The 22,383-nt window shown below is 41.9% G+C and overlaps 1 protein-coding gene across 1 annotated transcript in view; it reads left to right on the forward strand.

Annotated features, from left to right (window-relative positions):
• The window catches only part of COL22A1 (collagen type XXII alpha 1 chain), a 210,824-nt gene that overhangs the window by 122,954 nt on the left and 65,487 nt on the right, over positions 1-22,383 (forward strand). The window contains exons 20-23 of the mRNA XM_072851149.1: positions 2,519-2,548; positions 3,439-3,492; positions 4,427-4,480; positions 13,469-13,522. Of these exons, the coding sequence (XP_072707250.1) occupies positions 2,519-2,548; positions 3,439-3,492; positions 4,427-4,480; positions 13,469-13,522 (192 nt within the window). The remainder of the gene's footprint in view (positions 1-2,518; positions 2,549-3,438; positions 3,493-4,426; positions 4,481-13,468; positions 13,523-22,383) is intronic.

Consider the following 22,383-nt stretch of genomic DNA (forward strand, 5'->3'; position numbering starts at 1 on the left):
TTCCAGGACAGTTGTTGAGTTGATGCCTAGTGGCCTTTGGAAAGTAGAGCCTGTGAAAGTCATAAAAGCAAATGGAAGTGTAGAATTGTGTTGAATTACTGAGTGCCTTTGTCATGGACTGGATGTAAGAGTTGGGAGGGGAGAAGAAAAAGGAAATTTCTGATGAGGGGTAATGATCTTTCCTTGTATTATGTCTGAAAAATTCCTGGTGGAATATGAGACAACTAGGAGCTGATGTGCTGAAATCAGGAAAGCAGTGATAAAAAAACAAACCAAGAAAATAGGAGATGGGGGTTGATCTTTCCAGTGGCTCTAGATTTACATGCCTTTGTGCATCCTTCTGCCCTCAGCAATGCCTTCAGTGACCCCAGAGGCGTCACTAGCAGGGACATAAGGATGGCCAGAGGTTAGTATTGTCTGTATGAAGAGGTCATCTCCAAGTGAATGGAGAAAGAAGATTTACTGCAAAGTATTCAGAGGAGAGGTCTAGAATTGAGCTTTGCAGGGTCTGGTAACAAAGCAGTTGGGGAGTATCCCTTTTACTTTCTGTGGTGGGTTGACCTTGGCTGGACGCCAGGTGCCCACTAAGCCGCTCTATCACTCCCTCCTCAACTGGAGGGGGGAGAAAAATACTACAAGAGGCTCATGGGTCAAGATAAGGACAGGGAGATCACTCACCAATTACCATCACGGGCAAAACAGACTCGACTTAGGGAAATTAATTTAACTTATTACCAATCAAAATCAGAACAGGGTAATGAGAAATAAAACCAAACCTTAAAACACCTTCCCCCTACCCCTCCCTTCTTCCTGGGCTCAACTTCACTCCCCATTTCTCTACCTCCTCCTCCCCCCCAGTGGCACAGGGGGACGGGGAATGGGGGTTGTGGTCAGTTCATCACACGTTGTTTTTTCCGTTCCTTCGTCCTCACACTCGTCCCCTGCTCCAGCGTGGGGTCCCTCCCACGGGAGACAGTCCTCCACAAACTTCTCCAATGTGGGTCCTTCCCACAGGCTGCAGTTCTTCACAAACTGCTCCAGCATGGGTCCTTTCCACATGTCCTTTCCACAGGGTGCAGTCCTTCAGGAACAGGTTGCTCCAGCATGGGTTCCCCAGGCTTCATACAAGTCCTGCCAGCAAACCTGCTTCAGCGTGGGGTCCTCTCTCCCCAGGGTCCACAGGTCCTGCCAGGACCCTGCTCCAGTGCGGGCTCTCCACAGGGTCACAGCCTCCTTTGGGCATCCACCTGCTCCAGCATGGGGTCCTCCACGGGCTGCAGGTGGATATCTGCTCCACCGTTAACTCCCATGGGCTGCAGAGGGACAGCCTGCCTCACCATGGTCTTCACCACTGGCTGCAGGGGAATCTCTGCTCCGGCACCTGGAGCACCTCCTCCCCCTCCTTCTTCACTGGCCTTGGTGTCTGCAGAATTGTTTCTCTCACATATTGTCCCTCCTCTCTCCTGGCTGTTGCCCAGCAGTTTTTTCCCCTTCTTAAATATGTTATGCCAGAGGCACTACCACTGTCACTGATTGTCTCGGCCTTGGCCAGCGATGGGTCCATCTTGGAGCTGGCTGGCATTGGCTCCATCAGAGATAGGGGAATCTTCTAGCAGCTTCTCACAGAAGCCACCCCTGTAGCCCTCCCGCTACCAAAACCTTGCCACACAAAGCCAATACATTTTCAAAAAAAAAAAAAAAAAGTGTTAAAAATAGGAAACAGCACTCTTTGACTATTGGTAGAAAGCATTAAAGGGCTACTGAGACCAGCAACATTAACCATAGCACTGTGCCAAAGAAGGACTGGGTGCTAAAGACAAGCGTGAGAAGCTCCCTGGTCATCATGAGAAAGGTAGAAGGCAATTTCCTTACCTAGAATGTGGTAGAAAGCAAAGGAGGGAGAAAGAGAGAGCTTTGAAAAAAAACCTGTTGGGGTAAGAGCCTTTTACTGTCTTGCTTAAATATGAAATTAGTGATGTGACAGTAGTTGCCAAGAGATTTTGAAAGATATGTATAAAACCTGAAAATGAGCCTAAAGTTCCAGGAGGTGCGTGGAAAACAGGCTGAGAAGACTGACAGCTGTCAGTCATAGACACGGTTGCTTGCATCAAGGAGCCAAAGGAAGGTCTGAATCATGCACCATATCCAAAGTCAGCCTGCTGTTTTTATGATGCCTTCTTCAGTCAATATGACTTGGTAATTTAAAATAAGACAAGAGCCAGGGAATTTATTAACTCATTTATACCAATGAAATAATGAATTCAGTTCTCACTGTTCATACAGCCACACAAATCACTTCATAGGTAACTGAGTGAGCAAACCTTGTGTCAGTCTGAGCTGTTTAAATAGAAAGTATCTCCCACCCTACAGCAGGAATTGAGGAGCTGTGGCAGTTAATGTGCATCTTGAGGGAATGGCGAGGGGAGAAAATTACACTGTGGGGGACCTCCATACCCCTGGCACCTTCTGTGTTATCTTTCTTCTTTTTCTCCTTTATGACTCTGCATTTTTATTGCAGGTGCATACTGAAGGCCTAAAAGGAGAGCAAGTAAGAGAGATTCAGTATCTATTCTTCCTTTGCAAGGATGCTTTTATGTAGGTCAACTGCCTGTTAGATTAGATTTTGCTTTAAAATAATGCTTCAAAATTAGGGTGGGTAGAAGCATTGTCAAGACATCAGGAAACAAGTTTTCCTATTTATGGTGGAGAAAATAAACAAGAAAGGAAAAAGGGCAATGTCCTTTTCAAGTGTGGTGAATCTAACGTAAATGAGAAATATAAATTGGAGTCAGATACACAATTCTTTAAGTCCAGGGATGTGTTAATATAAAAGTTAAACTGTATTTGAGTTTTATGCTGAGTTTGTCTCTGAACATGGGCACTCAAATAGGGAAAAGACACCAGTTGTTTCAGTCTGTTAGTCCTACATATAAATAAAATATATTTAATTTTTTATTTTGTGTTGGTAGGTGTGTAATTTGTATTTTACTGTTATTTAATATAATGATATGCATCTCATAAATGATACTTTAAAGCCCTTCACAGCTGTGTTGGCTCAGGGGAAATGCTTGTGGAAGCCGTTTTTGCAAGGATTGCTTTTCTCCACCACCAAATCCCACCCCACAGTGTTTTACTGGAATATCCAGGATAGTCCAGTGTCTTCAGTAGCATTACTGCTTTTGAAAAAACAAAGAGCCAGTTATGGATAAATGCCTGCTGAGTGTGGGTGGATCAGTCTGTGTGCAGTTTAATGAGTGCTGATAATTCAAGTAGCCAAAGGATTAAGGAGAAAACCAGCTGGTCTCTGCACTGGTTCTTTGGGACCTATGAGGAAAGGGGTGGTATAGATCCTGTAAAGATGGCCAGCATGAGTAATGTGCCCATATAATTTTTCATACAGATATTTTAACACTTTTTTTAAAAAAAACATTTCTGTAGGGAGAGCCTGGGCCACAAGGACCACAGGGCCAACCTGGACTTCCTGGACCTCCGGTGAGTTGTTTCTCTCACTGCTTGCAATTTCCAGAAACTGAAATTCAGACCAGTGTGAGGTGTGAGGCATAAATACAAAATCTTATACATTATTCAGGCACTAAGAACTTAAACAGTGCCCCCAGCCTCCTGTTTTCTTCACTGCTGAGAGAAGATCTCCTGCTGTGGATGGCCATTCTGAACATGTGGAGGTGGCACCCAGGACATGGGCAGTCATTGCACAGAGGCAAACTTTGCCTCAAGGCTGTTGTCATGCAGAACCTGATTGTTTTTCTATTTCTAATGTTCTGAAGAACTGTAGGGGCATTCAGCACATCTCAGAGAGGCACCCACTGGTAACCTGTAAGCTATCATGTAATGAAAGTCAGAAAACGGTTGCTGTAAAAGGGGTTGGCTTTATGCCACAAGGTCCTGGATAAAATATTTTGTTGATTAAAAATAAGAGTTGAGTATGTGTGTTTGTCTTTCAACACAATTTTTGCAACAGTTTAGACATGCTAGCATTCTTACTTTTGACTTAATTGTAGCTTATTCTAGGTATATTTTATAACATAGATCTGCAGGATATCTCAGTTCAGACTGTCACTGCTGCCTCATTTGCAAATACTCTGTATATTCTCACTTCTGAATTGTCTGTTGTGTTTCACTGTTGATTGGGCTTTGTAAAACTGATGGCATTCTGAAGATGCATTACTTAGGTAAATCTGGTTTTAATTATGTAATATAGTCGTGTGCTCTGTATTTAATCAGGGCATTGTCACTTTTCTCTATCCTGTTTTCTTATTCTCTTCCGCTCACAGGACAACATAATTATCAGGTAAGAGTTGTCTAGGTAGCCATGCAGTAACGGTAGCACAAAACAGCTAGGAAGTGGTTGTGTGGTCCATTAATTTTTCTTACTCAGTTAACTTTCTAAAACTTTTCACTTTTAAAGGGAGAGGCTGGTCTGGAAGGCAAGCCTGGAGTCCCTGGTTTACCAGGTCAAAGGGTGAGTTGCTGTTTTTATTTGAAGTAAGTCTCAAGAGGCTGGGGGCAGGTTTGCTCAATAAGGTTTGACCCACTTTACATATAGTTTTCTACTTATTTAAGGATCCTGGAGACCCAGATCCTTTCCTCTATTCCTTCTGTGTGGTCCAGCAACTTTCAGTACCTCTTGGAGTCCACAGATTGTATGCAGTGCCCTGTGGGACCCTAGGAAAGTTTCTTTCCTATCATTTGCTTTCCTGTCTTTGTGTCTTCTCCTTGCTGCCAAGAGGATTCTTGATATGACTCTGAGTGTGTAGAGCCACTAGTAATATGGACAGGTTGAAAGTTCAGAGAAATGTTGTCCTGGAAGTCAAATAAATGCAAAGACACTTGCAATACTTACTACTTTCTGTTCTCTTTGGTCTGTACTCAAACAGAAGCTCCCACAAAATGGGAGCTGGTTTACCATTCTCCACCAGGAGCTTAGATAGTTTCCTCTTGTTAAAAAAAAAAAAAAAGGATTTTCTGTGACTCAGAGTTATGTCTTGAAACATTCAAGTACTGAAAAAAGTAAATTTCATAGTGGGCCTGATCACATTACATGAATGCTCTGAACCTGACTTTCCTTGCTTCAGCCCATTCATATGAAGAACATCTCCCTAGACAACAGATAAGGGTGGAAGTGAGATACCTATTTAACCTTTGTGGAGGCAGTCACTTCAGTCTCAGTACTGCTGTTTGATGCATTACTTTTTTAAGTAGTCACAGAGACTTGATCATAGCTTAATCCATAGAGGAGATTGTGGGGGTTGCCTGTAATGCTTTGCACTTGACTCAGCACCAGTGCTGTTAAAGAGTGGGTGTGAGAGAGCTACTTGTGAGCATGGGAGGCTTATGGGCAAAGGACAGTACAGGGAAGAAATATATTCCTTGGTAGGTGGTTTTCTACAGACTTTCCATTGAATTGCATGATATTAAATTGAGCTGTAAGCTTGGCTTTTAGGAATCTTCTTCTTGGGAAGATGGGGCATGCAGTCTCATGTTAATGCCACAGTGGAAAAGTGCATTTAGTTGTTTTCTTGTACTTTTCCAGTCTTTAGAAAATACCACCTTATCACTTTAGCAAATAACTGTCCTGTGCTTTACTTATGAGTTGACAAGTTCTGAATTGTCCTGGTTTTAAAACCTGCTGTGAAACATTGCTTCTTGAATAAGATTAATAGAACATATTAACTGGGTAAAGGACAGCGATCTGTCAGGATCTGCAACAGGACACAAAATGTTCCTGCTAATGATCATTTGATTAGAGATGTCATTTGATCCATACTGTCTTTGAATGTTTCCCTAGACTCTGTTGTGTCTAGCTAGTTAGGCTTCTTCTCCTAAGGGTCTTCATTAGTCACTAGACATCCTACGTGGATAGATATATTTTTTTAATTAAAGGCCATTATTCAATGACTGAATAAGTGAGATGAATCAAAGTCCTGGGCTTGGTGGATCTACATGGATAACCTACATGTGGGAGAGAACAGATTAGCAGATACTACTGATTCACCATTAGTACAGTTCTTGACAAAGCACAAATATAAATCCAGACATTGGTTACCATCTTACATAAATTTGGCTGCAGAAGGCATTTCTCTAGACAGGCTTAGAAGTTAAAATGAGAAGAGCAGAAATCCCCTCAAATATTTGTTTTAGTCTAGTTTTAAATGACTGGACGTGAGGTGCAGGCAGGCTCTGAAGCCACAGCTTGGAGCTGTAGCGAACCCTCTTGCATACACCCAAACAAGAAGGCTCTCTAGCAGCATAGCCCAGCAATGAGGACATGGCCAGGAACAGACACAATGCCTCAGTTTCATTTGTGGCTCCAGCCCCAGCTTGTTGTAAGACTTGGCTTGTTGATTGGATATTAGGAAAAATTTCTTCGCTGAAAGGGTTGTGAAGCATCATAACAGGCTGCCCAGGGAAGTGGCTGCGTCACCATCCCTGGAGGTATTTAAAAGACATGTAGATGTGGTGCCTAGGGTCATGGTTTAGTGGCAGACTTGGTAGTGTTAGTTTGACAGCTGGACTGGATGATCTTAAGGGTCTTTTCCAACCTAAATGATTCTATGATTCTATTCTATGTCTCTGTTGCCTTTTGAGGGCTTGCCACCAAACCAGCCTTGCTATCTGCAAGCTTTGAGAACTTTAGATATAGCCCAGCCATACCCAGCAGGTCACCTCCAAGCAGTTTAGAGCACCACTGTGTTACTCTCAGACAAACTTTCCAGATGTTGTGGACAAGAGAGCAGCATACTAACAGCTGTTCTCAAAAGCATAAAGGTTGCTGGTGAGTCACAGAAAGTGTGCCCAAAGGCTGGGATTTATTGCTGTGCAGGAGGATGGGGTCTGAAGTAGCAGGGGACAGACTGAAGAAGACACTACAGGACCCTAGTTGGCATTAGAAAAAGAAAGGCTCCTGAGATGACTGAAGAATGTGATAGAGCATCTTCCTAATGTTTTATTTAGAAAAAAATAAAAGCAGACATGTTTGGGGGCAGGGAGTGAAGGGGGTGTTGTGCTCTAAAAAGAGCTGATGGTATTATAGAGAACTGATTGCCAAATTTATCATAAGCTAAGCTTGCTGTATATGAACATCTTGCTCCTGCAGCATTCCCAGGAGCTCCAATATGGAGCGTGTGTTTTCAATGTGATTATAATAATGCACACTCACAGAAATAGTTCTTTAACATGGAAAGCTAATTGGAGGGCTGCTTACATTTTGGGGAGTGGCCCACTAGTGGAAACACACTAAGACGAGCATAAGCTGGAAAGACAGATCATCTTTTGGGCATTTAAAAGCCCTTCTCTGTTAGCCTGCTTTAGTTGCAAGTCTTCAAGTGTTTTATGGGCACAGAAAAAATGCACTCAGTCTCCTCGGTACATCTGCTGAACTGCTAATCTGACAATTCACGTCCATCCTTTGATCCTGTCTGGGGGCAGGAGATAGATAACAATTCCAACCTGAACCAGGCAACTGGGTTATGTTCATTTCATTAGCCAGCTGCTTCCAAGTGCCTGGCACCTGATGTCTATATTTTGACAACGGAACCCTCACATGAAGAGCACACAGTGGGAAGAAAGAAGCTTTGCTGTTCTCACCTGTCCAGTAAGACCTTTGAGTGATAGACCATACTGTCTCTCTGATTTTACTAAAACTACCTGAAAAAGAGGTAGAACTCTGAGAGTCTGGTTTCATTTTAGGGTCGTTTTGTGTTTTTTTTCCCTCTTCCTGTCCTCCTCTTTCTTCTGTGAAATTGAAGAGAATTGAAGTGCTTTGGTTCTGCTTTTAAGGGTTTTGACACTTGATCTGCTGAAATATTTGTTGGAAATAAACCAAACTTTTTTTGATTGATAGACACAAAAGGTGCAGATGTATGACATGCTCCTGGAAAGCATGCAGATCTTTGGGTAATCCAGCCTAAACACAGGGTTCTTCTGAAGTGTGCTCCAAATAACTTGGATTTCAAGAATTTGCCTCTTACTGAAATGCTGCAAGTTCATTCAAGTGATTGAAATTTCAGAAGGAAACCAAAAGAAAACATCTATTTATCCTATAGCAGTACTTTCCACACAGGCATGAGGTAGCAGCTACCTCGACCCATTTTGAGTTCGATGTGTTGTACTGCAGCCTAGTTTTCTAAATTTGCCTTGTCAAAATTTTCCCATGCTCGAAGAACAATCAGTGCAAAACAAAAAAAACCCCAGGAGTCTCATAGGATAGTAAGAATATTCTTATGGGGAAAAAAATGGAAAATATCTTTTTAAAATAGTAACCTTTAATGAATGTCCTTCTTCATGATTAAGACTCCAATGTACATGAGTCAGGCAGATAAGTAATAATAACTAACTCCCCTCTTTTCAAGTTACTTCATGCACAAAATAATTTATGCAAAGCACAGAATGAGAGTGAGTTGACTGTAGAAACAGAGATAACTTAGAAAAATTTTACTGCAAGACCCTTTTTTTTATGAGCTAATTGCGAAGTTTAGTGTTGTGGTCTATCAGGTTGGAGGCAAGAGGAACGGATGCAGCTCCAGGAGTGAGTTATAAAGGGGTATCTTCTACATCTTTAATTCAGCAGTCATATTTCAGCAGGTTTTCATGTTCATGTGTCCACATCCCCTGAATGTTTATCCCCGAAGTCACAGCAGCACAAAAAGCTTAACAGACCTTTCTTGACTCTTTACAACTAGATTACAAGGCTATGAGTCAGTAAGTGCTACATAGTTGTTTTACAATAGAGCCTAAAGGGTCCTGTTAAAACAAGGACTACTGGGCTCAGGGCACACCCTTCACCCAGAAGAGATGTGTTAAGAGCGCTTGCTAATACATGAAAGGTTTATCCCTGCTGGCTGTCACGGGGTAGATAAATTTATCAGATCCCTGGAGGGCTGCTGAGCTCTTTGTGTGTTTGATGGCGGGACAGAAATACACGTTTTTGACTTTCCAGTTCTTGACCCATCTCTCTCCTGTCTGAGTTGTTGCATGTGATGTTGCTTTTCTGGCCAGTCAAAACTTGAAATGGGCAGTCAAGACTGCTTCAACTCCTATTTCTCTGTGACGAACTCCCCTTGCTTTGAACCACCTTAGACTTGTCACCGAAATCGGGAATCAAACTCCTTAACACCAATGTAGTATTAAGAAGCAGGCATTCTTTATTACGGCACTGGATGCACGGGGGATCATTCCACCTAGCGTGCATACCGCAGGTTACATCAGCCGAAACTTATATTGTCCAGTTACATACATATGCATCAAATTTCCCAGAATGATCATGCATATTCATTCTATTTCCTGGAACTAATTATCATATTTGCGTGGTCATTGCGCATGCATCCTTGAGCTCCGAGGGGCTTCTGTGGGGGTCTCTGGTGGTCCTTGGTGGCTGTACAGGTGTGTCCTTTAGTTGAGTCATTCTTCTGGACATGTGCAATCACACCTTGCTTATGTAACTTGCTTCCCTTCTTCATGGTGCATGGTCCCTAACAATGATTTGGCACCCTTAACACAAACCAATTATTCTAACCACCCTCGACTCGTTGTCAAGATGGGCTGGGGCTGTACTGGGAACATAGCAGCGTGTCTGTACTACTCCTTGTCCAATTGCCTTTGGGCATAGTAGCATATCCATAGCCATAGGTGTACAAACACAATATTAAAGCATTGTCTACCCGGCTCCTATCTCTATGTTGCTTAGTTACAAAGAACGAACTAATCATTTTGGTTATATCTGGCTACAGACTCACAGGGTCCAAGGGAAGGAAGATAGTTGACTGGTATCTCCAGGGGTAGATAATCAAGGAGAGAGAGGAGAATAATTTTGCCCAGCAAACTAGGTAGACTTTTTGGAAGCAGCCCGTCCCAAGGTGCAATCCCTCTCAATGCCCAGAAGCCCTTATAGCCCTTTTTTAAATTTGTCACAATAGCCCCCATGATCAGCCATTAGCTGGCCAACCCTGATGGTATTTGCGTCCTCAAGTTAGGGAGATGCTCTCACTTCATAATTCACTGTCGTTATGTAATGCATATGGAGACTGTAAAAGGCTGGTGCTTTCAGGGAGCTCAAACATTGATTAACACTGCTGGATTTCTTCTGGTTTCTCTAGTAATGTAGAGGTAAAAGGACAGGGCTGAAAGGGGTAATCCTAGTATCCCATCTAGCTTACAGAGGAAATAGTTGGCATTTATACTAGCAGTCATACTCATTCACAATTAAGGATGTTTCCTATGTACTTGGTACCAAATTGACCTCTGTTCCTGGGGCCAAACCTCAGTGAAAAACATGCTATGAAAATATATGGCCATTCTGGCTATTGGACAGTAAGATGAGAAACAGTCTTGGGCTATGATACCTTTCAAAATGTCCCCTCTAGCAGAGTGGAGCCAACATTTTCCTTTGGTTTCCTGTCTTATGTATGGTAGAGATCTTTCCGATGGATGGTTGTGTTCAGATGACGTTGCCTGCCCTGGCAAGGTTCAGCCATGCAGAAATCGAAATGTAAGCAAATGAGCAAAAAGAAGGAAAAAAGGACTGATGGTAGATTAAATCTACAGTGAAACTGTAATTGTCAGTGAGGTAAATATACCAATTTCCAATAAAAAACCACATTTTTAACTGTGCTATTGTTCAAATTGCTGATGAAGGCAAATAACATATATTTCACATAGTCAAAGGGTACACATTCTTACACACTTAGCTGATTCTTACTATAAGTAACAGAGCATAATTGCTGGTTTTCTCTGTCATATTATTAGGTGATGTGACATTTTGCTGAGCTTTGCTCTCATAGGTATAATTTCTCCCAGCAAGTATTTCTGTACTTTACAGACAGGCTGTAATGTTATGGACCGGATCTGTTGTAGTTTGATTTTGGCTAAACTCTGAGTGGCCAAAATGTCCCCTTCACAATGGGAAATTACACTCTCAGCCTCTGTCATTATAATTATATGCTGCTTTAAGGAACTTCTCGGTGTTTTGAAAAGCACCAAAGTTTCTCAGCATTATACCCAAGGAAAGGATAGGTTCCTTTCACATCTCTCATTGCTGCCATAGATTAGCGTGCCCAGCCATCAGTATGGAAACAGAACAATCAGTGTATACTTGTCACAGGAGGCAAAATATGTCCTTCCTCCACCTTCTTGGCTTTTGAGATGGGTTTGGGGAGAAAGTGGTGCTCCTAGAACATTCCTCAGGTTCCCCAAGTAATATTTTACAGGTGGAACCAAGTTTCTAAAAAGCAACAGTTCAGCAAACTGTAACCAGATAATGTCCTTAAGCTATAAAGCTGCTAAAGCCACACCCTTGTGGACCTCAAAAGTAAGGTCTACGTGTACTACTCACATCTCTTTACTTGCAAGGTTACAAGGCTCATTGGGATTTTGTTGCTCTGAACAATAATGTATGTATCACCCATTGCGGTTTTGTATAGACTACACAACAGGTTGCGTTCATGCTCTCCAACTTGCAATATCTGGGTGACTAAGTAGGGAGCTAATTCCATTACGCTCCTTCAAAGGGTTATCAAAAGTGTTTATAACGGATTCCTGCCTCTAATACAGTCTCTGAATTAGAGTCTAAGAAATGCAAAAACATTGCAGGGGGAGGTATAAGGTGGGTGGCAATCATGCCCAGTGACCAGCGAGGTTGGTTGGACATGCAGGAATCAGTTACACTGTGTTGTATGCTGGCCTCAATGTTGTAGCTGTGGAACCAGCCACCTTAATGCGTGGCTCTCACGTTGATAGGAAGCTGGAGGTGGCATGCAGTCATACTCATCTGCCATGTCTGGCCCCACACACCGCACCCTGTATGCTCTAATCATAAGCTTATTTATTTATTTAAATGAGTATTTTAACAGTGTCCCTTGAATGACCTCCTTGGCAGTTGGCAAAATGAGCATCTTTAACTAGAAAACATATGTTGAATCATGTGATGACATGAAAAAGTAAAGGGAACACTCATGAATAGTGCATGTACTTGAGTATCTAATACAGATTTTTATTGGTATTAGGGAAATTAAAAAAAAAATCATTTCCTGGAAATGACTAAAAACTTCTTCTAATATCCAAGGACCTTATAATCACTCCTTTAATTTTCTTCTTAAACTCTTCTGTATATGACAGCTGCTTTTTTTGTTATGAGAAAAATAAGGAAAAGATCAGGTTCTGACACACCAGCTAACAAAACTCAGTCAAACTGGGGAAAATATGATGAAAAATTGGTTTGTTTGTGATGTTTTTAGTTTTTCACTCATTTAACTCAGCAGAAATTATATAAACTGTTTCTGGACATATTTCAGTAAAGAAAAAAGAAAAATTATATATCTGACTTATATTTCTGTATGACCAATCAAATCACGAGTGACATTAAACTTGCTTAGCTTATTATAATATCCTTCTAAAAAGAAAATTAGTTTGATTGAGATGTAGAAATGGGGGGGGGGGAGGGAAATCACTTTTCTCTGTCCCTCAGATATTTACATGACTCCTCTCTTGTACCCAGCTAGTATATTACTAACAACCTCAGAAGTATTAATGATTCAGTGTCTCTTACATGCCAGGTAAGGAGAGATTATTTTTACAAGAAAGCTGAGTCACCAAATATGTGACTTGCCCAAAGTAACACAGCAAGTCATCTGCTGAGTTCAGAAACAAATACAACTTCTGCCTTAACTCCAGTGCTTCAGGCAGCCTTACTACATCCTTTCTTCCTCTTTTTTTCTTATGTAGGACTTTTTCCTTGTGAACTATTTGAGGTCAAACCCATGGGGAGCACAGGTGCCGCAGCATCCATATAGGTGAACTTGTCTCAAGGGTATACTCCAGGTCCTGGCTTATCCTTCCCTTGAACCAGTGAAGCTCTCTGGTTCCTCTGGAGGAATTTTTTTTGCTTGCAGAGGAGTCAGTGACCTCTGTCCCTTGGTGGTAATGCCAACCCTAGTTAGAAATGCCTCATGGATTCCTGTTTTCTGGCTTAGAGATTGTGAATCTTTTATATTCATCCATGCACCAGAGTTCTTAATAATTTTCTTTCTCAATGCATGAGACAGTGCAAGGAACACACGGGACATTGCTTGGCTTTGCTGGGGAGGGGTGAAGGGCTAAACTGTAGCAAGGAAAGTGTCTACACATGGTACCTCCCTTGGCTACCTCTCAGCACTGTGACTTCTCTGATCCTCTGTGGGCAGCACCCAGGCGGGAGTGCAGAATGTAAGAGATGCCAAGATGTGCATGAGACCAGCCCTCATCTGTGGGGGCTGTTATCACAATCTGGAGAGATACAGGCCTGTCAAAGACAACTGGAGTTTCACATCCAAATGGCATCTGCTGCCTGTGGTTCTAGCCTTTGTATTTTGTGTACCCACATTACGGTGGTTTACCAGTTTTGGAGTGAAAGACTTTGGAAAGTCAATAGCAGTCTTTGCCCTGGAGTCTAATATTTTCTCTTCTCTTGAACATGCAGGGTAAAAAGGGAGAACCTGGATTCCCAGGAATCAATGGTCTGATCGGCCCTCAGGTAAGTGATGATTTCTTCATTTTCATATAATATGTGGAAAAACATGTTTTGTGTCAACAGGTGACTTGGAACCACAATGCAGCATGCCGTGACCTTGTTCTCTTCTCATCTGCACTGTCTTGAAAGTTGGTGTTTCTCCTTTAAGAGCCAAACTGATTTATCCTGTTGTGATCGAGAGAAGCCTGCCTGTCTGGCAGCAATTACGTTTACCTTCCACAGTTTTTCAGCATCTTTGAACAGGGATATAAGGAGGTGTTTTGCATGTGATTTCCCCATTGCTTGTGCATAGAGTACTATCATTCCGGAGGGAAAGCAATGATTTGTGTTTTGTAATATTTAGGGCAGTGTCTCAGCTAATTGTTGGCTGTGTGAATTGGCAATTGCAGATATACCTCCTGTGCTGCAGTCTTGAGGGAAGAAGCAGTTTAAAAGGTATTTGCTATTCAGAAAGCACACTTCTTTGAGCACAAGACTGTTTTTGTGGCTTTGATACTCACATTTCTACTTGTTATAGAGGGATAGGTGGCTTACTGAGGAAGGTAGAGACCGGGGCTTAAAACTAAATGTTTATTCTCCACATGAGGAAGGATGTCTTAAGTTAATGAGCCTTTAGCTCCTTTTTTTTAAAGCTTTTGGCAAGTTAGTGCTCCAAATTGCACCATCTGTAATATCACAAGGGCAAAATAGTGCTGTGTATGTTAAGAATCGTCAGAGAGGATTTGGCTCTACCTTGGGTCAACCCATTCTGCCCTGTATTATAATAACACTGACACTTGCCTCTGGCTTGGTTTCTTGCTAACTTTGTAGCCAAATTCAGCTGACCTGAGTCACTTTGTAGGATCACCCCTGCTATAAGAAAAATATCTGCAGGAAAGCCCTCAAGCAGGAAAGACGCAACCTCACTTTAAGCTGACCACTAAGGATAAAACTGAGCATTTCATTCATTCCCTTTTCAATAATAAATTAATGAACTGGTTCTTTGGCTTTAGGATTTTGTTTCAATAATCGGTTAATTTTGGACAGGAATGAAGAGCCTCCATTACTACAGCAGTTGGTGATGTATTTCAACAAACAGCACACTGCTAGACAGCAGATGCTGAGTTTTCATTTATTTCCTCTGGCAAGCTATGCCCTTGTAACCAGGAAACACATTCTAGAAATGGTTTTCTGTGGCAGATGTTTTGTAATGAGCTGTTCAGATGTCTGTGGAGGATGTCAGAGAGGCAATCCAAGGGCTTGTGACCCTGTGCAGGTGAGGGCCCTTGTGTCCAGCTGGGAACCTTGTCCTGCAAAACACCACTTGATACTGGTTTACATATTATTAAGACTTTTTCCTTTGGTAGAGTATCTGGTTTGCAAGTATTTCATCAGCAGCCTTCAAGAGGAATGAAGACAGTATTTCTAATGGATTTAAAAGATTTTGTTGGTTTTATGTTGGTTTTTTTTTCCTTGGAAGGCAAGGTCCCCCCAAACCTTCTCAACCAGTGGGAGAGAATCTTCCTTACTTTTGGGGGAAGATTTTTCTCCATGCATTATTTCTAAGATATCTGACACTATTAATCCAAAAAATGTCACACTTGCTCAGCTCAAGTTCCCTGCAACTTTAAAAAAAAAATATATATGCATGTGTTAGCGATTTTATAAATGTATCTGAGAAAATTGCTGACATAGCATTAAGTAATTTTCCTTTCTGCACAGGCTAAATAAAGTTAGCAAATTTTATGTTAATTAAAACCGCATATAATGCTAGCCCCATCGAGGGATACTTAAATTGACTGTTCCTCCAAGCTAACTGTAAGAATGGAAAAATATTGTTCCTATTCCTGCAGTGGCACTCTGTTCTGGACATATTACTGCAGATTTCCGTACTTCTGTTTGGAGAAAGTGCTTACATTCAGTTTGTGACAAAACTACTTTTCAGCTTAACAGCACTTTTTGTGACATTAGATTTTTAAGCACTTTATCAGCATTTTTCTTTTTCTTAATCAGACTATGCCCCAAAAATACCCAAGAAAAAAAGTGGTTTCCTTATGCTGTAGTTATATGGGTATTCTTCCAAGTCATGTATGGAAGTCTGTGTCACCTGTTCCTGTGCTATCTCCATGGCGTTGAGCGCCAACTGATTTGAGTTAGCCATACGTAAACTAGATTGGGACACTAAAATAACCTCCCTTTCTTCTGCTATTTTAAATTTAAATATACTTTTGTTTTCTGACCTGATTCTCCCCATTGCTAGCTGTATGGGCAAAAGGAAGGAGTGGATATAGGAGCTCTAGAAGGGACATTGTTGCTGAAAGACATAGAAAAGACCATCTGAAGTTATTGTTGGGCTTTGTCAAAAAAAGTAGTTGCTGTCATGCTCAGTCCAACTGAGAAGCCACAGGAGGATCAGGCAGCTGTGCAAGGGAACCAGCCTGAGGGCTAGTCTGGAGCAGGGTCAGCAGATCCAGTGATGAACCGCAGTTGAGATGATGTCAGTCTGACTCTCAAGGACCATTGACTGGATGTGGTCACATTTGAGAGTTAATTTAAGTGTCAAATCCTGAAGCAGCATCTCAGAGGCAACTTCTCAGCAAGGCTGGGGATGTTTTGTGAGAGTAGAGTAGTCCTAGTTTTGCCTCTCTCCTTGCACACACCAACTCAGACTAAATTTTACCCCAAAAATATTTTTAAATGTTTTTTTCCTTCTAAATCAGCTGTGGTGGTGAACCAGTCCATGTGCTTATTTGCTCCATGTTGTCCAGTCAGCACCCCCAAAAATGAGCATTTATTTTCCAGTGACCTTTAGAAATGGCGCATCTTGCAACATCAGTAAGCCATGGAGTAGACACTCTGGGTCTTATTTCCCCTCTGGGTATGAATGATTTTCCTGCAGCAAGGACACAGACATCTGAACTCATAATGTGTTTATGTTGTTATTATTTATTTGTACTATTTTTAGTTTCCAGGAACCTTAATCAGGGGCCAAACTTCTATTGCAGTAGGCTGTTCAAATGCAGACTGAAAAATGAGCATTTCTGTAAAGCACTTTCAGTTGACATAGATGGATGGGTACCAAGCACGGGAAACAACGAGGCTGTGCATTTCTGCATGATCGCCCGAGATCTCAGTATACCTTGTCTATCCCATCATCTGTTGATAGGAAGAGTTCAGAGAAGGGGCTGAAGGCAGTTGATGAGGTACCTTTGCAAATGCTTTTCTAGGTATGAGGGGTAGCCTGAGGAGGAAGGAGATCTGCAGTTAGGCAGTGTACGCTAAGTGAGCCATGAAGGCTGTGTTCGCAGGCTCAGCAGAGAGGGAAGCTGATGCCCCAGTGCTAACCGAAGGCTCAGACACTCTGAGCTGTATCACTGAATTACCAGGGCTGGGATTCAGCTCCAAATGCAGGCACTTGTTGGGTTAAGGATGGGGATGCAGTTGTCTGAGCAGTGAGCTCCTGTTGATGAAAATCCAGTTAATATCATCAGTGGAACCTGAAGCTCTCCTAAAGCAGGAACTTACAAATGGTCCACTGAGCCACTCTCTAGATTCCCCGAGCTGAGCAGGTACATGTTGTCCACCTCTGAGATAGCAAAACAAGTCAAAACTCTTTGAATTTTAAACAAAAATGCCATACCTCACGCTTGCAATATCTCTGGGCTGTTATTGAGGTTTGCCTTATTCTAGATAACCTGGTGGTATAACTAAGACCTGCAAGGAAGACCAGTACAAGCTGTACCTGTTATGATCATGGCTGGCAGTGATTTAATTAGTATAGACTTGTCCGTAGGGTGTGAGCTCAAGCCCAGCTTTTCTTAAGTAATTCAGGAAATAAATTATATCCTCTGAAATGCATGGTGTCCTTAACGTCCTTTTTATAATGCAAGTTAATACTGCAAAATGTAAGAAAAGGATGCAGGCCCCAGCTGCAAAGCTCAGATTGAATTCAAACTATGCCAGTGCTGCTTGAAATTGGAAGATATTGCTCAGAGCTATCTTTAATAAGATCTATACCTTTAACAAAAATAAAGAAAAAAAAAGTCTTCACTGTGCAGATTAGTAATAGTACTGAAACGACAGACCATATGGGAGGGTTTTTTTGTTGTTTTTCTCATTTGCTGCACTGACTTAGTAAACCAACTCAAAGCGAACACATAGGGAAATAAATCTTCCCCTGTAGACAAAAGAGATCATGTCCATATCTTACACTAAGTGATGAAATTAAACAAATACTGCCTTTCACTGAGGGACTATGTACAAAGTCAACTTTATTCAGCACTTTTACAGAGCTGGAAAGACAGTTCAGAGAATTTTTCTTAAAAAACCCTTTTTTTTAAAAAAAATAGTGTTGGTACTCCAATTACAATGCCACCTGGTGAAATAACTGGAGACCTCATCTGCTTCTGAATTATGGCACTATCACTGAAGCTGACTATAGAGCATGCATCATAGGTAAATGCCCAGATCTGTTGGCTCTTCAGGCTTTTGGTTTTCAGTGTCATCAGCAACAGCCTTTTTCTATGTCCTCTTATCCTTTTCTTGGTTTGTAAGGCAGGATTTAAGCAGAGAGAGCAATATGGTGCTCTAATGCAGCATTACTGAAAATAATTCACGGTAGTTGTGCTGGTGGATACTGTAGTGCCTGGGGTGAGAAATGAAGAGCAGATTTGAGGAGCTGATCCCAGAACCCACTCAGATGCAGCAGAGGAGAAATGGAGAGTTGGAGTAGCAAGGGACATAGTGAGACGTGGACTGCTCTACAAAACTAGTTACAACACCCTTATTTCTGATGGGAGAGAAGTAGAAATAAAGGGGAGACAGTGCAAAGCCTACAGGAAGGGTCTGTGGGGACTTTCTGAGAGGTGAAATTGCACGGAGTAATTGGTTTTGAAGAGGAGACAAGCATAGACACTGGAGGGGAAAAGGCTGTCAGCACCGTAGTTATGCATTTTGCTATCATTGGGGCAGCAGACAGGATGCTGCTGCATGTCCCGGAGGTTCTTCTCATTCATAAAGCTGACACACTGCCTAAAAAGCCCAGACCACAGTCTGTTTTGACATAGGTTAAAGGCTTATCTAAGCCTTTCTCATAGTGTAAGAGGATCCAGTCATCGGAATGGAATAATATACAGAAAATACATCTGTGCAAGTTTTGCCTCCAGAGACAGATATCTGGAAAAGACATCAGACTTCAGGTTCCATCTTGGAATGGCATTTGTTCACCTCCCTCTAAAACATAGCCATCCCTTCTTTCATGGAAAAGAGATTTAGGCCAAGCAGCCTACTGATGTAGTCACAGACAAAGGTTTTTGTTCCTTTTCAGAGCTTCCTTAGGGAGTGCAGAATCTAAATCTTAATAGCTCTGCCTTTCCCAGCCTGTCTTTCAGTAAGGTACACACTGGAAGAGGAGAGCATCCTTCAGTGGATCCTGGAGGACAGGCACAGCTGTTCCTCCAATATGGAGAGTGTCAGACTTCTTTCCTGAGAACTGTCCCTGTATTACATTGTCTAAGGAATGGAGCTAGATGAAACACAAGCCTGAAAAAATCCACCCACCCCCAATGTTTTTAAAGATGTCCCACCCCACAACACAGATACACCTCTACACGCTATTTGGATTTTAATGAACATTTGAAATCTTTTTGTCTCAAAACAACAGTTTGAAAATACTTTGGTTTAAACATTTTGGTAAAAGATCCATGTTTTGCATTTGTTTTCCAAACTGAGTTTGTGTAGTCCTGTTTTAGAATAAAGTTTTCATATATCAGTTTTTGCTTCAGCATCTAGGAAGCACACATCAGATTCCTTACCAGACAGAAAAAAACCACTCCATTATTATTTTCTTCTAGATCAGAGTTTTAAAGGGACAACACTGGGCACTGGATTTGGGACAGGGACTCTCATCTGTATAATTCATCAAATGATCTCTGAAAAAAACTGATCATTTTAATCAGCTACTTTAATCAGTTAAAAAAGGATTCAGTTAAGAAAGGGAAGCAAAGAAAACAGATGGCGTGAGATTTTTGGGTTATACATTACAAGCTGTCCTGCTGCTGCTGTTTTATGGGTTTTTTTTAATCAGTTCAGTCCTTTCTAAAGACTTAGAAAGAATAGTCCTTGTTCTGAAGTATACTCAGAAGTCAGGAGCAAGACTACAATAACAGAAATTTAAATACAAGTGAAACTGGTTTGCTCTGGACAGTAGCAAAAGGGAGAGCTCTTTAAAGGACGAGTATGATGTATTTCTGAAACTTTCATGTGATCGTGCCATTTTATTTCTCTGTGTCCCAGTCACTTGCTGTAGCCCAGGCTGCAGAAAGCAAGAAATCCAGTAGGACAGCAGTTGTGCTGGTGTCCACAGTCAGCGGGAGCAGGCTGTCAGCATCCTGCGCATCTCCCAGGCATACTGGTGGTCATTATGTAAAACTGTTCTTTCTACATCCATCTCGGAGAGGCTTTTATCAGAAGAGCTTTCCATTAGTGGGTGTAACGTTTATTGGTGCAACATGTGGTGAAGCTACCCAAGTAAACCAGTCTTGGGCATGACGTCCCGGATGATTGCTTTTGTGGAGAGCAATGAAGCGGAATTATTAGTGGCAATTTAGTGTAAAGATCAGTGTGCTTCCATTTCAAGACTTATGGTTGCATCAGGTTATTGTGGTCCAGAATATAGAAAGTTTAAGAGAATGATTAGAAATTGTCTTGGATAGTGAGAATATCAAGAGTTACTAGGAGAAACAGTTGGGATGAGGAGGATGTAGCACCTCATGTTTCAGGCATTACGCTAGTTGCTGACAGATGCTTGAGGGAGACTTTGCTTTTAACTCAGATTGGCCCCACACTGTACCGTGTGGGGTAACTTGCATCATACTTGGGGATGCTTGGGCTGAGGCTGGGTCCTGGCTGGGGTTTTTCACCTCTTGATAGAAGCTCCTTGTTGTAGGGCCATGGAGAATATGTGTTTGATGGTGGGAGGTGGTTCAGTTATTGGCAGAGAGAGAGAACAAAATTAGGCTATTAGGGAGGAACCAATGGAATTGGCAAGAAAAGTCTGCAAAGGTAAATTTTGCACTTTCTTTCCTGCACTTATACATGGTCCACTCTGCCACTGAATCAGTTTGTTGTTTTTCTAAAGGTACCTTTGCCTTCTTTCCCTGTACTGCACCCACTCTTCATGGAGGGCCCTTCTTGGAGCCCGTATCTTCTGCAGGGCCTTTCAGCAATACCATCCTTGTAGAGGTGGAGCAGGGCCAAGCAGGACTCCCAGGTCCCTGGTGTGTGAGGTCACTCCATCCAGTTGTGTCTGCAGTGTGGCATTTTCTCTTGTGCTGGGCTAATTTGGACTGTTGATTCTTTTCTTTGAATGGCAAAGCCTTTTTAAAGTGATGGATGGTCTCGACCACGTGTCTTCTGACGGGACGAGGGCTCCTTAACTGCAGGACCCTTCTGCAATAGCAGCTGAACCAACATCCCCAGAAGCCAATGCAGGGCTCCCTAGGAATTATGTCAGCAGCATCAGTGCATCCCAAGGCACATTTTTCTGGGGAATTTTTAGTTGTGCTCACATTTGAGGCACTCTACAAATGCTAATATTGTTGGTAAGATGACTCCATGTCTGTTCTGAGTTGCAATGAAAGCAGATCATGGGAGCCAAAGTGCATCTGCAGGTCCCTTTTTTGGTCGCCTTGCCCCATCTATTGGTGAGAGGCTGTATTATCTTCTGGCTGAATTTTACAAGTGTATTCTAAAGACTGCTTATCTGCTACCTTCTCTGTCAAACCATGCCACAAATAACTCCTTGCCCTCACTTTTTTACACTGTTTACTTCTCTTCAGCTACGTTTTTCCTTCAATGTGAAATGCTAATATTGACTCGTAATACCTTAATCACAAAAGCTGTGCTTTGTGATATTGAATGATGACACAGGTCTAGCAGGGAAAATGCTAACTGGCCATTTTCTATCTTGTATCAGTTGCTCAGTTTCCATTCTTTACATAGGGTTGGGGGGGGGGAAGGGGAAGGTTGTTTGTTTTTTTTTTCTTTTAAATACAAACACACCAGAACTCCCCCTATGCTGAAAACTGAAAATGAATAAAATCATCGTGTTAGAAAGACAGAAGGAGACAGCCAGGGTAAAATTTCAACTCACTTATATATCCATTTCCCACATCCACCCTCGTGTTGTTTGTTTAGGTCCTGATCCAAAAAATACATGAACACATGCTTCCTTCTGAGCACAGGAGAAATCCTATCTTGTCTACAGTGGAAGCTGGAAGTAACGAACACCGCTGCATCCCAGGCAACCTGTTAAAATCTGTCGAGTATGGAAACAAATTTCTCAGCTAGGAAGCCAAATTTAACAATTTGCTCAATACACAGAAATAAATTCCTCTGAAAATTGGATGGCTATTGAGAGAATATTTTCCCTAAGAGAAACAGCTGTTGCAGGGAGATGAGTAAGAAAGATTGTTAGGACATTTCCAACTGAAAGTGTGCATTGCAGTATGAGTTTGTGAGGACCTTTTACTATCAACAAGGTTAATGTAAAGCACTAAAATGGTGGTACATTTGTTTTAAAATACCTGATCCGCTACATTGTTTCTCCATACTCTTGGATTCATATTTTTACCCTCACCCCCCCAAAAAAAAATGCCCAAAAGACAAGCCTGTTCTATTTGTTAGTTACTTTAGAGATCTTTTTGCAGAGGTAAACTGTTCACTTTGAAACAACATTAATCAAGATTAAATTAGGCTGGATGCTACAAGGGATCCCACTGGACAAGCTTTGGCTTCAACTCCTCCGTCTCTTGTACCGGAGTGCAGGATGGAGCTCACCTTGTAGCAATAGCAATTAGTGGCTTAAGCAGGAGATCCTGTTCTGC

Source organism: Ciconia boyciana, chromosome 2, assembly GCF_034638445.1.
Source record: "Ciconia boyciana chromosome 2, ASM3463844v1, whole genome shotgun sequence".
NCBI classification, from domain to species: domain Eukaryota; kingdom Metazoa; phylum Chordata; class Aves; order Ciconiiformes; family Ciconiidae; genus Ciconia; species Ciconia boyciana.